We start from the raw sequence: 13,549 nt of genomic DNA, 5'->3' as shown, positions 1-13,549 counted from the left end.
GCAATAGTGTAGTCTTCTATCCCCTTAACTCAAATACATTTGTAATATTCTTTTGGATTTTCCTGCATATTTATGTCTAGGGAGTTAACCATTCTGTTGGCAATTAATTCTATGGAGTTAAAAATATCATGCCTAAGATTTTATACCATTGACCCGAGACTCATCAGGGCTGATCCGGTAAGCCACATGTTCTTAGACAAAGCCCCGTATGTAGATCTACATATTGCATTAATTCGGATTTATCATGCCCTTAAGAGGATAAAATGCATGTTAAAGGTGTGTTCAGATACAAGGCCATGCCAAGCTAATTTAAAAAGAGTTTGCAGGCTAATTATTAATTTCAAATCTCTCTCTCTCTCTCTCTTTCTCTCTCTCTCTCTCTGTAAAACTGTGTTTTCATTAACTTGATAAGAAAAGATAATCGATTTTTTTTTTTTTTTTTTTTGCAAAGGGAACTGTTTTGCCGAAGAAATTCGATTGGCATGTTAAATATACAATTTTACATCTAACTTTAATTGTCTTTAATTTCTAGAGATTTTTGCATCAAACAACATTGCATATACCCGGCGAATGTAAATGCTAGACGGAAATCTCTTTCAAGAGCACCTCCTCCCTTTTCAGAACTCATTTTTAAGTAGTATAATAAACTAAGACACCAACATGAACAATCAATGGCATTAAGGGGCGTATTTAATGTAATTAAAACCTACACTATTGTACAATGTTTATCAACTATTAGTTGTACATTTAATTCTTGTTTATAAAATAAAAGACTGATACAGTGGTACACACTCCAGATTTAGAATGAAGGCGAGGGGGGTTGGGGGGGCTGAATAACCTGGTAGGATCAAATTTATCAGCTTTAAGGACATTAATTTTATTACTTCTAAAATAATTATATTTAATAGATATTGTAGGAAATGACCATAGTACACATAAATACATTTTATTTTAACGTTAATTTAGACGGAAATTTTCGGTGTACCGTACCTTAGTGTGGTTTGAACAGTCGATCCCCTTCTATACGACCGGACTCCTAGGCTTGGCATTACTGTGAATTAAACCGACTCTCAGTAGATTAAGAAATATACTAAAACACTGATATTTTTCAATATATATATAAGCCTGCTCATGCCAGGATTTTGCTGAAAGTTTTAAAACATTAAAACAAAATTCATGTACCTTGTATTCTTTTTCCGTCCATGTATAAATTGTTTGAAACCGTGGTCTTCATTTTCACTCATACACATGACGATGTACATTTCAAATGAAGATTAATATTCCAAAGGTGGATGGATTACAGAAGATTAAGTTGTATATGATATGTATATACCTCTCATGTGCCGGGGGATTAACCAGTGAATTAATACAATGTGATCCGTATAATCTCGCCTAATCAAGATTTAGCTGCAGCCAGATTTAGGCTTATTACAAAGGAATGTATAGTGTCCAATACATACAGATTCATGTAGAATCAGGGAACAGATCTGACCGGTGGCGGATCCAAAGATTTAACAAGAAAAGGGGCAGATGTTCATTGGTTTACATCAAAACATCAAATTCTTCTGAAAGACATAAACGGGGGGGGGGGGGGGGAAACCATTGCTTCTACAATCTGCAGCGAACATATGTGACTGACATTAGCAATAGATCTGCTACACCAAGTATATAGTACATGTAACAAGAAATTGTAACAAGAAAATACTAAAATTATTTTCCCCAAACGGAGTTTCAAGCTCGAAAGTCCAAAAAGCAATACAAAATAGGAACAGAGCAACACGGACCTCCAAAACATCAGAGGTGGGATCAGGTCACATTGAGGCGTGAGCATCCCCTGCCGACGGGTCACACCCGCCGTGTGCTCTTAGTTATGGTCGGGAAATAACGGGGAAAGAGGATCAATTGACTCAATGATATACTGTATTTGCTGACAAGGTCACTGTATCGACCACAGAACTTACGAAATGATGACTTTAAACGAGACTGCGGATATTCTTGCTTCATCAACTCTCTTCAAATGGAAGGGGGGGGGGCAAAAAAAAAAAAACAATTTAATGAACTGCCTGCATCCTGAAGAGCACAGTCTATATTTTGAATTGTTATACTTTTAAAACCGTGTCCTATATAATTCTATACTAAAAAAAGGATAAATTTTCCAATGTTTTACTGAGCGGGCATGAAAAAACGATGTTTGACCGCAGAATGAGATGTTGGACATGTCAACGAGATGTTAGACCGATTGCGTCACAGAGTGAGCGGAGGCAGCTATATCTTACTGGAGTTCGCCAGAACTGTAGGATAAACGAAATTTACATTATAATTTGTCAAAATCAAATTTAAAAGGTATAACAAAACATTAATTGACTATGTTCTCGGGCAAAATGCGTTTTGTCGACCCTCGATCCGATCCAAACTGTCTGCCTTCGATCTAACTGCCTCAGGCAAAAAAGTTTGGTTCTTGGGTCCGGAAAAAATACCCGGTACATAGTTGCCCTCCAACACAGTCAATAAATGTATAATATCGTCTCACATTATATTATGGGGGATATGAAAAGGAATTTTTGAATGCCCCCGTAATCGAAGATTCGAGGGCATAGAGTTTTTGCCCTGTCCGTCCGTATGTCTAGCTGTCTGTTTGTCCGCAAAAACTTTACTCTTGCCCTGAACTTTTGATTGGTCAGAGATATGGCTCTCTTATTTCACATGCGTATTGACAAGTTCCTTGCAATATATACTTCCTTTTGATAAAAACAAGTTTGACCTTTGAATCTGACCTACTTTGGAAAAAAGCTTTTGAATTGTTTGTGTTAGGAATGTTACATTCTACAAGTGTATTTCTTGTGACAGTTCCAAAAGTATGTCACTGTGACCTACGTTTTAGTTGACATATTCGAGGACAAAAAATACATCAACTGTCAGAAGTGTTTGATAATCCAAAGCTAATTAGAGTCTAAAATATTTAGATATTGCCATAAAATTCAAAAGTATGTCACAGTGACTCTCTTCTCATGTTGAGAACCCAAGATGCATCAATTGACAATGTTTGATAACTCTGAGCCAATTATTATCATAGGCTTCAAAGTGTCCAAACTTTGCCTCAAACAATAGAAAGCCTGCAAAATTCAAAAAGTAGGTCACTGTGACCTTCTTTTTGATAAACATGTTTTAAAGCCCTAAGATGCATTAACATACAAAGTTTGATGATTTTGAACCTTGCTTTAGTATATATGAGAGGATACTAATTTGACTATGGCTATGAACAGTGGCTATGATTATCAAAACTTTTCAGCTTATGCATTACCCCGACTTACTTTTGAATTTTATGGCTAAAAAATTGAAAAAAATGTCATTATTTCAGTTACTGAGAGGTTTAGAATCATCAAACCTTGCGAATTGATGCATCTTGGGGCCTTATATTTTCATGAAGTAAGTTTAAGTGACCCGTTATAAATTTTGCAAGCATTCTTCTTCAAGGTCACAGTGGCTTACTTTTGAAATTAATGGCTATTCTATTTTAGATACTGAATTGCTTACAATCAACAAACTTTGTCAGTTAATGTATCATGGGTCCCACCGAGTCTTGTCAGCTGAAAATTAGATCACTGTGACCTACTTCTGGAATTTTAAGGTTATATCTAAATTTTTCACTATTTGATGATGCATCTTGGGTTCTAAAAAGCTTTACTGGAAAAAAAAAACTCCTCAGAAGAAAAAACGAAATTAAGTAATATGAATGGAGATATACTTGTTTGTAAAGCGTGCCACTAGAGCACTAGTTTTCCTTTGTTCTTTTTTTCCCCTTATTTTTTCTTTATTTTTCCCTTTTAAAAAAAGTTTTGATTCTTGACTTCATGTGCGTAATTAAGAATCCCCCCCCTCCTCACAGGATGGAAATTTACTTTCTGTGCTTGCATGTTAATTTTGTGTGTTTATGGATTAAATTGTGCTCTGTCCTAACATTTGCGATCATTTTACCTTAAAAAAATTCTTTGAGATTTTATTTGAGACTGGTATCTATCAATCTCAAGATTTTCTGAGAAATCTCAGATTTTTTTCTCACCTGAGTTGGAAAAAACGTTTGTGGTGCTCATCTTTGAGAAAAATCTCAGGCTTGAGAAAAATTCTCAGATTCGAGAAAAAAATCAAAAGATAAGTCTGAGTTTGAGAAAATACATGTTTGGTGGCACAGTTTGGTAAGAAAAACTCAGATTTTCTGAGAAATCTCAGATTTGAGAAAATCTCAGGGTTGGTGGCCCCAAAGCCAGAAAAGCACACTTGAGCCTTTGGCTCAGGTGAGCTAAAAATGGTTAATTAAGGTTATCTTTTGCATCAAACAGTCCCTACTCAAACCAGAAACAGTGCCGGTAAATATCATGCATATACAATGTTTCAGTACTAAATATCAAACAGGCATTGCAAAAACCAGACAGTGTTTTACATAGCATGCCCTTTGTCCTACCTCACAAGTTTTATGAAAAAATTTCTGACAGGTCAAACACATTTAAATCTATGATTTATTTTTCTCCATCACCTTGGAGAAATTTATACACACTCATTCATAATTACTAAACATTCTTTACTATGTCTCAACGATCAGAAATCCAACAGATCAAAGATGTCACTCCTTCCTCTGTATCTTTGCAATTCATGCCATATAATTTATATAATGCTAGTTATAAAGGAGTAAAATATTAGTCCTTCTGATATTCAGATAACTATCCAGGATAGGATATGTCAGTTATTTCATTAATTGTTCCATTAGTTATTCAATGAATCAGTAGTTGTGATTCATCATACACCACCTCTTCCTCCTCTTTTTCAGTTTTGACTTTGAGATTGATCCATTGCTCTATTTTCACTTTGTCTGGAGAATCTGCAGGAAGTGTGGGTTTGATGTCATACTCTCTCTCTTGTGGTTGACATAACAAGAAGTTGATTAACTGTTCTAAAACTGTTTGATCAAAGCCCAGAATTTTGTTGTCTTCAAATGTTTCGTATAAAGCCATTTCTGGGGTGTACCAACACACATTATGGATGGGGTTTGCCTCTGTGTTTTTCCAAAGGTGCAAGGTGTTAAGCTGATTGGCAAAAAACTGAAACTTTCGTCCATCCGTCAAAATTCCGAAATTCGTAAAAGGATAAGTTATATCTATGAAGCTGTTGAATCCTACAAAAGGCAAATCTTGTTGATCAAAAAATTTTAAAAATATTATTACAGATGAGGTTAACCATAGTAGAAATTCAAACATCATTTGAAAAAGTACTACTGGATTATAGAATCCTGTCTTTCTATAAAACTCTCAGGAAAACCTTATTTTAGTTCCCCGAACTGAGGCATGACAATTGTCTCTACTATTTTCTATCAGATTAAAAAGAAATTTCCTTTAGGACCTCAATTAAGAAAGAGCATATACATGTACTTTAAAAACAGAGAACTCGGCAAACTTGCTTATATAAACTGAACTTCGAATTTCACTGGACTGCATCTTGTTGAAATATATATCATTGCTAAAAGGTTGTATCAAATCTGGTCATGAGCAAGATCTGAGCGGACCAGGCCAAACTATGGGAATTTACGGCCGCATTTGTTAAAAAGAAAAAAGTACCAATAGGTGTCTATGACAGTGTTTGAATCTAACCATATAGTCTGACATGTAAAACTGATTGCTAAACAAAGTTGTCAGCCCTGTCAAAGATCTAGTACCCCTCCCCCCCCCCCAAAAAAAATTATTTTCTTTTTCAACAATTATATTTATTTCAAATGTACCATCATCTAAGTTATTATTTCATCCTTCCTGATACTGCATGACATCTTGACTCTTCTAATGAGTGATTAGGCCAAAATAAAAAATAGTCTTGTTTCCTGCTACCCGACCTACCCTATTTTTTTGCACCCGACCCTAAAGTTTTTTTTAGCTTTTGGGGAAAAAATCCAAAATTTTAGGAATTTCATGTTTCAAAAGTGAAAAAAATATATATACTCAAGTTGTATTACATAAAATATATGTTTAAAACATTGACTTTCATAAAATTCTAATTGAGTTGTGCATCAAAAGACATGGAATTTAATTTTAAACGATGATATTGACCTTAGCTATGACATGTTCAGTTTAGTTTTGTAGTAGTTCATATCCAAAGAAATACCGTTGAATAAATAAAATAAAATTAAAAAATAAAATAATTTTCCTACCTACCTACCCTATTTTTTTCTGGCTGGTAGCAGGAAACAAGACTATTATTTTTTTTGGCCTTATGTCAATCTCCATGCAGAATTGTTATTCACTTCTCTCTGAGCCAAAGGTACAGAGCACAATTATGTGTTAGATACAATGCCATCCACATAAATTCGATCCCAATTAACACACAGACTTGGGAGTACTGCCACTTGGCTTGTTAACCTTTACCCCTGGTCCAACCTCTCACTTCATTTCAAAAAAAGTTTGCATACAAGTGCACTTCACTAATGGTCCTAGGATTATCTTAATGAACCTGAGGCAGAGGTGAGACAAAAATAACTTCCCATTAAACATGTTTCTCTCATTGCACCTCTTTTAACAGACAGGAAATATATATGTATGTTTCACCTTGGTAGTGTGCTTGGGCCACATTCCAGACAAACCCAGTACTCATCCCCCAGCCTATCCTGGCTTCTGCTGCGTATCTCTCCCCATAATCTTCTTCCATCTTGTGAAGTTTCCTCTTGTTTGTATTTTGTATAAACATGTAACCAAACTGAGCAGGATCTCCTAAATTAAATCCTGCAAAATAAAAAAAAATATCTTGGTTTAGAAAAATTTAGATTATATCTAAAACATTGAAAAATTATAACCTTCACAGATTTTGACTAAATAATAATTGGTATATCCTTATACAAAGTGTTTTAAAATTCTCTAAGGCCTAGAAAAAAAATACGTTTGTTTCCGCTTTCAGGCTGAAAAAATATAGGGTAGGTAGGTTGGCAATTTTTTTTTTTTTGAAAAAAATTTTTTTGCTTCTTTAATCAAAACGTGTATAGAAGTAACAATAATGACAAAAGAAATGGTGTTTTCAAGCATTACTGTGACTTAACTTATAATAGAAAAGTGACCCAAACTTCTTTATGTCTTGAAAAGCTTGCAAAGTTGGAGGCTATAATTCCCTGGTTGAAATCTTGCACATCATGGGACAAAAGCATTAAAAAAATATTCAGGGTCGGCACTATAAATTAGGGTCGGTCGGGAAAGCGGAAACAAACATATTTTTTTTCTAGGCCTAATCAAAACATGGAAGCTCCAAGTTTTGTGTCTTAATGGTTGTGATGCAATTATTTATGACATTTTATAATTGTCTTGTTTGTGTGTCCTATCTGGTCTACCCAACACACATAAAAACCTCATATTAACAGGTAATCCACATGAAATATGAATGCCCTTATAAACTTTGATTCTACTGATAACTTGGTTCACTTCAGAGTCTTCTGTCCTGTGACCAAGTCATGAGAATACCAAACAAGTTGACTGTAGGCTGTCACGGTTCCAAAATTTTTTCGGTCAGGTCGGTTCTATTTTTTTAATGTTCGATTTTGGGTTTTCAGATCGGGTATACAATGGAACAAGAGGCCCACGGGCCTTATAGGTCACCTGAGTATTGTGTAACAACTTTCAAACAATTAAATTTGGTTCGTGTTTAAACCGGAGGCCATGAAATTCACAATTTACTAGTGATGGAACGATTGTCGCCGACAATCGATTGTCGGTCGTTAGAAGCTCTTCGATGCTACTAATCGATTATAAAATAAATGTCGCCGACATCGCTAACAAAAAATAAAATTGTCATACTTTAATTTTATTACCAAATCCAAATGCAAAGAGCATATAAGTAGTGATGAACGTTGAAAACGTGGAAGAATTCCGTGTCTTGTTGATACTTTTACCGACATGATTAAATATAGGGTTAGACTAATACCCGGAAACGCTAATATTGCAAGGTTTTACTATACAAAGGAAAACATAATTATAGTCTTGTCAATCTTTAAACGTAATTATTATCATAAATACAAGTCTAACTTCTGGATAATTCCTTTTAAGACTTGCAATTTTATTATATTTTAACTAATTAAAACTAATTTTAAGAAAAATATACATGTATTAAATGAAAGGTGGGACTAATATCAGTAAAATACCCATTGCATGGACTTTGTAAAAAAAAAAAAAAAAAAAAAATTCCCATTCTGTTTGACTTTCAATAGTCCTATATTGTTTAAAGTAAACAAAATATTATTTTCCACTTTTTAAAAAATAATTTTCAATTAACATTTTTAAATATTTAATGTAAGTAAATGTTTTTTGTTTGTTTTTTTGTAAAAGTCTAACAAAAATCTGAATAAGTTTCAACTTTTCTGTATTAATTTTATTAAAGTTCAAAATTTCGATTATAATCGATTATTAATCGATTATGCCCAGCCGATTATTACCGATAATCGATTCTGATTTTTTCCCGATTCCCCATCACTACAATTTACAATTTTGAAAGAGGCACCATTGCATATCATAATTATTAACTTAGCATGCTTACTCTATTTACTTAAAGGTACTTGGACACAGATTTGAAGTTATTATTTTCTCTATAATATTACGACTTATATATTTTAATAGCATTTCACACAAAAATTTATTAAAAATATTATTTCATTTAAAAGATATTGAAATTTCAAATTTTTCGGCGGGTTTGATTGACATATCCTTGCACTCTCACAAATCTAATTTTATTCTTAATCCTTAGGAAATGTGGCAATCTCGTTTTGTATAAATGAAAAATGTTAATACTATAATCCAGAAAATTCAGAGTAGACACGTTCGAAAGCAAAACAAACACACAATATATTGTCAGTCCGTGAAGTTGTGGTAAGCAGACTGTGACGATTGAACGCACCTGGTGAATTCTAAATATAAACAATAACAGAACTCGAGCCCTGTTTACAAAAACTGTGTACATAACATGAGTGTGCTCGATTTGCTAAACTCTGTACGCATCTCTTAGTTCGGAATGACGATACTTGTGAAAGTGTTTTGCTTTCTAACATTTCTACTCTAAATAAAATTATTTTTCTTGATAAAAGTTTTAATATTTCTCATTAAAACTAGGGATGTCAAATCGGTCAATTTTTGATACTCGGTTACTCGGAGGTTTTTCCGATCGAGTACCCGGGTACTCGGTAAAAGTGTAAATAAATATGAACAAGTTAATTGATAACTGTAAAACACTGTAAACTCTTGTAGAAATAAAACCGATGGGAGCTAGGTTACCTGCAAATGCGTTGTAACAATTATGACCACTTTGTAACCGACGAAATTTAATCCAACATTTTTTTAAGTTCAATTTATTTATCAGATAAATACGAGAAATAAAATCAGAAATGGTTCACAGTGTTTTTGTTTAAAAAATGAATTCTGTTCCATAATTGTAATGTAACTCTTAGGTGCGTTTGATGTCCAAGTGATAAGTGTCTGAGCTATATGTACGGTATAAACTTGATAAGTTATGATTTTTATCCTATAACAGAGCGGATTTATACGATCTTCGTACACTTTTTGATCCTAGATTTCATAGAATTACGATACGGTATGTTGTAGTTTGGAGCAACGATGGACATAAGATTTTTAAAGCATTTGCCTTCAACCATTTGCATTATTTGCCATGTAATCAAATGCATCCAAATCAACAATCGCACGTGCAATAACGTCTCTCTCCCGAGAATTTACGGCTTCTTGGAGAATTGACAAAATTATTTAATTTGTTTAAATATAATGGACCTTAAACGATGTTCAATCAAAACAAATAATTAAAGCAAACTAAATATAAGGGAAGACGACAGTCGAAGGTGAGAAAAGCCCGGGTAGGTACATCAAGTGTTTGGTCACGATAATTACTGTATAAACACTGCCACAGGCGATAACGGTCATTTAGAGGCATAGGAAACCCTAATTACTGTATGTACAAGTGCAATGAACATTTTACGTTTTAAAACCGATGTTTTAATGCATTAATAAATAAGCTTAGAAATATTTAAAAATATACATCCGAGTAACCGAGTACCGATTTTAGTATTCGATACTCGGACGTTCGATCGAGTACCCGGTTAACCGGGTACTCGTTGACATCCCTAATTAAAACACATCAAAATTGCCACTTTTCCTAAGGATTACGAATAAAGTTAAAATTTGTGAAAGTGCAAGGATGTGTCAATCAAACCCGCCAAAAAATTTAAAGTTTTAATAACTTTTAAATGAAATAAGATTTTTAATTAATTTTTGTGTGAAATGCTATTAAAATATATAATTCGTGATATTATACAGAAAAAATGAGAAAATATTAACTTCAAATCTGTGTCCAAGTACCTTTAATACCCAGAGGTAGATCAGAGTAACAAAGAGAAAATGCACTTCCACTTTATAACCAGTTGTGCACCTCACCCCAAAGGAACCACTGACCCAGGGCCATATATTTCAAAATTTTGCAAATTTTATCATAAAATGGTTGATTAATACCAAAGAGCAGACTTCAAAGCATTAATTTATTTTCAGGCTATGTAACCATCCCCCCCCCCCCCTTTTGACCCTGGGGGCATTAATAACCACTTTTCTAGATGCACCTTTCTTCATCATAAATATATATATACTTGGATCATTGGCTTAAATCCCAAAAGCAAAGAAAAATATTTACAAAGAATAAATGTATTTTTACTATATAATCAATAGAGCCCCGACTTAACACCAGAACCCCTGACCCTGGGGCCATAAAATTCACAATTTTGGAAGAGGCACTCTTGCTCATCATAACTATGTGCTTAGTTAGTTAATCTAATACCCAGGAGCAGAGAAGAAGATTTTCTAAGAAATAATGCATTTTCACTATATAATCTATAGAGCCCCGCCCTAACACCAGAACCCCTGACCCTGTGGCCATAAAATTCACAATTTTGGAAGAGGCACTCTTGCTCATCATAACTATGTGCTTATTTAGTGTATTTAATACCCAGGAGCAGAGAAAAAGATTTTCAAAGAAATAATGCATTTTCACTATATAATCTATAGAGCCCCGCCCTAACACCAGAACCCCTGACCCTGGGGCCATAAAATTCAAAGGTACTCTTGCTCATCATAACTATGTGCTTATTTAGTGTATTTAATACCCAGGAGCAGAGAAGAAGAGTTTCAAAGAAATAATGCATTTTCACTATATTATCTATAGAGCCCCGCCCTAACACCAGAATCCCTGACCCTGGGGCCATAAAATTCACAAATCTGGAAGAGGCACTCTTGCTCATCATAGCTATGTGCTTAGTTAGTTTATCTAATACCCAGGAGCAGAGAAGAAGATTTTCAAAGAAATAATGCATTTTTACTATATAATCTATAGAGCCCCGCCCTAGCACTAGAACCCCTGACCCTGGGGCCATGAATTTCACAATTTTGGTAGAGGACTCAATGCTCATTACATTCATGCCAACAGTTTGCCTGCTTGATGTCCAGCAGTATAGAAGAAGATTTTTAAAGATTGCACTAATTTTAGTGGTTTTGGCCCCACCTCTCAGGCCCCAGGGGGGCGGGGACATGAAATTCAAAATTTTTGTTCCCCTCCACCCATAGATGCTGTATACCAAATTTGGTTGAAATTGGTTCAGTGGTTTCAGAGAAGAAGCTGAAAATGTTCAAATGTTAACACACGACGCACGACGGACGACTGACGACGGACAACGACGGACGAAAACAGATAGCAATAGGTCACCTGAGTTACTCAGGTGACCTAATAAAAGCTCATGATTTGAATTATATTCAGCAAAAAAAATTATTTTCATTTAATCTAAGAAATAGCAACACAATAACTAGTTTAAAGAAGTATCCTGACTAGAAAATGATTGTACCAAATTATTTAAATCACACTATAATGGCAATGTACTAACGAATCTCTCGTTTTAGACGCCATTTTTATGGTAAAACCTACTCTATTGTTCAAATCGGAACTGAACCGAATTCTGGAAAAACAGAACCGAACCCAACTTGAATTAATTGTTCCGCGGTTTTGGGTCATTTCTGGTACCCGTGACAGCCCTAGTTGACTGTACTGGATAACAATAAATCTACCTGGATTAACAGTGATGAGTTCATCCCCAAACGAAGCCCCGTAAGACTTGGGATACAGGTGCCTGCTGGGTGGCTCTGAGTTGCCCCCCTTTACATCTGTGCTGGATGTCTTCGCTTTCTGTTCCTCCTCCATTTTTTTGTTCTCGTGATAAATCAGTCTGTCCTCCTTCAGTTTATCCTCGTCAAACTCTGATTCCTGAACATCTGCAAACTGCAAAAAAGTAACGACATGTAAGTATGACACAAACATTTACTACAACTTCTAAGGGAAAAAAATATCAGACTTCTTCCAATTACTTGTACTGTTTTGCTTTGAGTTAAGCTTGAAGAATTGTATTACTTCAAATAAAAAATAAATTAATGAAATAATGTACATTTATGTATAATTACTAATAAGTTAAATGAAGAAAATATTAATTTATGACAAGTTTCATACAACCACCTCATCAGCTTACTTCTGGAAGAGGATTTTCACTCCTGACCATGAAGCTAACCCTTCCATTAGCATACACTCTTGAATTCAACTGAAGTTCAAATGGGGTACGCTTTCTATGAAGTGTCTTCATTTCAAATTGGTTATGAATATGGTGCCGTCTCCTTATGACATTGGGTGGATTGATTCTCTTTATTCCATACTTATTCCAGTGGGCTGCTAATTCTACATTTTCTGTTATCTGCATTTCAGAAAGATGAGGGTACTGATTCCCTAAAACAGTTGATATAACATACAGTAATCTTTTTACAATAATGTCTGGGTGTTTATCTTCCGTGACTTGTTCATTGTTATATCCCAAAACAGGTTTGGCATGTCTGCGATCCAGCTGTGTAAGTTCTTCTGTTAGAATATCCATCACAATTGGGCCTAGAATGTGTTTTACTTTGGTCACTTCTTCAATGTTTATTTTATCTAAACTATGAATTCTGTCTTTCAGATTTGGAACTTCTTCCAAAACAGTTTTTGTCATGATTTGTTGATATTTCAAATTTCCTGGGGTTCTGTTCAATAAGGGATAATTCCAGTATTTATAACAGTATTTGTCTTCGCAGTATTTTGTATCCATAAGGCGTATCCTTTCTTCTATTGTTGGCAACATCATAAATTCTTGTCTACAATCATACCATTCCCATGCCACTCTCGGCTCCATGTCACCCCATTTCCCCGGAGGTATGCGAGGTTTGATGAATGGATAAGTTGCCTTTTCATCTTCAGAGTTATGTTCTTCTAAAGATGCTATGGAAACACCCCTGAGAGCAATTCTTCGAAAGCAGGTCGTATTTTTTTGTAACCTTGATAGTTTTCTTGACCACATGGTGGCCATGATATTGAAAATATCGAGCCCGATTATAAAAAGTTTCAAACTTCGATTTAAAATAAATTTATTTCCTTTTGAAATTCTTAAAAAGTTACTTTTTAATAAAACATTCGT

The 13,549-nt window shown here is 34.5% G+C and overlaps 1 protein-coding gene across 1 annotated transcript; it reads right to left on the bottom strand.

Moving 5' to 3' along the window:
- Positions 1 to 4,496: 4,496 nt before the first annotated feature.
- Positions 4,497 to 13,460, bottom strand: LOC134243028 (uncharacterized). Its single transcript, XM_062725241.1, has 4 exons — positions 12,578 to 13,460; positions 12,123 to 12,333; positions 6,585 to 6,758; positions 4,497 to 5,167 (listed from the first exon to the last, which is right to left on the bottom strand). The coding sequence occupies exons 1-4, from the start codon at positions 13,439 to 13,441 to the stop codon at positions 4,767 to 4,769; spliced, it is 1,650 nt and encodes a 549-aa protein (XP_062581225.1). The 5' UTR covers positions 13,442 to 13,460; the 3' UTR covers positions 4,497 to 4,766.
- Positions 13,461 to 13,549: the final 89 nt, after the last annotated feature.

The sequence above is a fragment of the Saccostrea cucullata genome, unplaced genomic scaffold (assembly GCF_032062105.1).
Source record: "Saccostrea cucullata isolate Sc308-1 unplaced genomic scaffold, CSIRO_AGI_Scuc_v1 ctg501, whole genome shotgun sequence".
Taxonomy (NCBI): domain Eukaryota; kingdom Metazoa; phylum Mollusca; class Bivalvia; order Ostreida; family Ostreidae; genus Saccostrea; species Saccostrea cuccullata.
Note: the sequence above shows the minus strand (reverse complement) of the source record. Positions and strands in the feature narration are given on the sequence as shown.

Bases quoted from the DNA above. Each gene is read 5' to 3' on its own strand.
- LOC134243028 (XM_062725241.1), bottom strand. From the start codon at position 13,441: ATGGCCACCATGTGGTCAAGAAAACTATCAAGGTTACAAAAAAATACG. The intron at 12,334-12,577 runs GTAAGCTGATGA...ACTTTTTTGCAG, and splicing joins GTGAAAATCCTCTTCCAGAA to TTTGCAGATGTTCAGGAATC. The intron at 5,168-6,584 runs GTGAAACATACA...TGCCTTTTGTAG, and splicing joins GGCCCAAGCACACTACCAAG to GATTCAACAGCTTCATAGAT.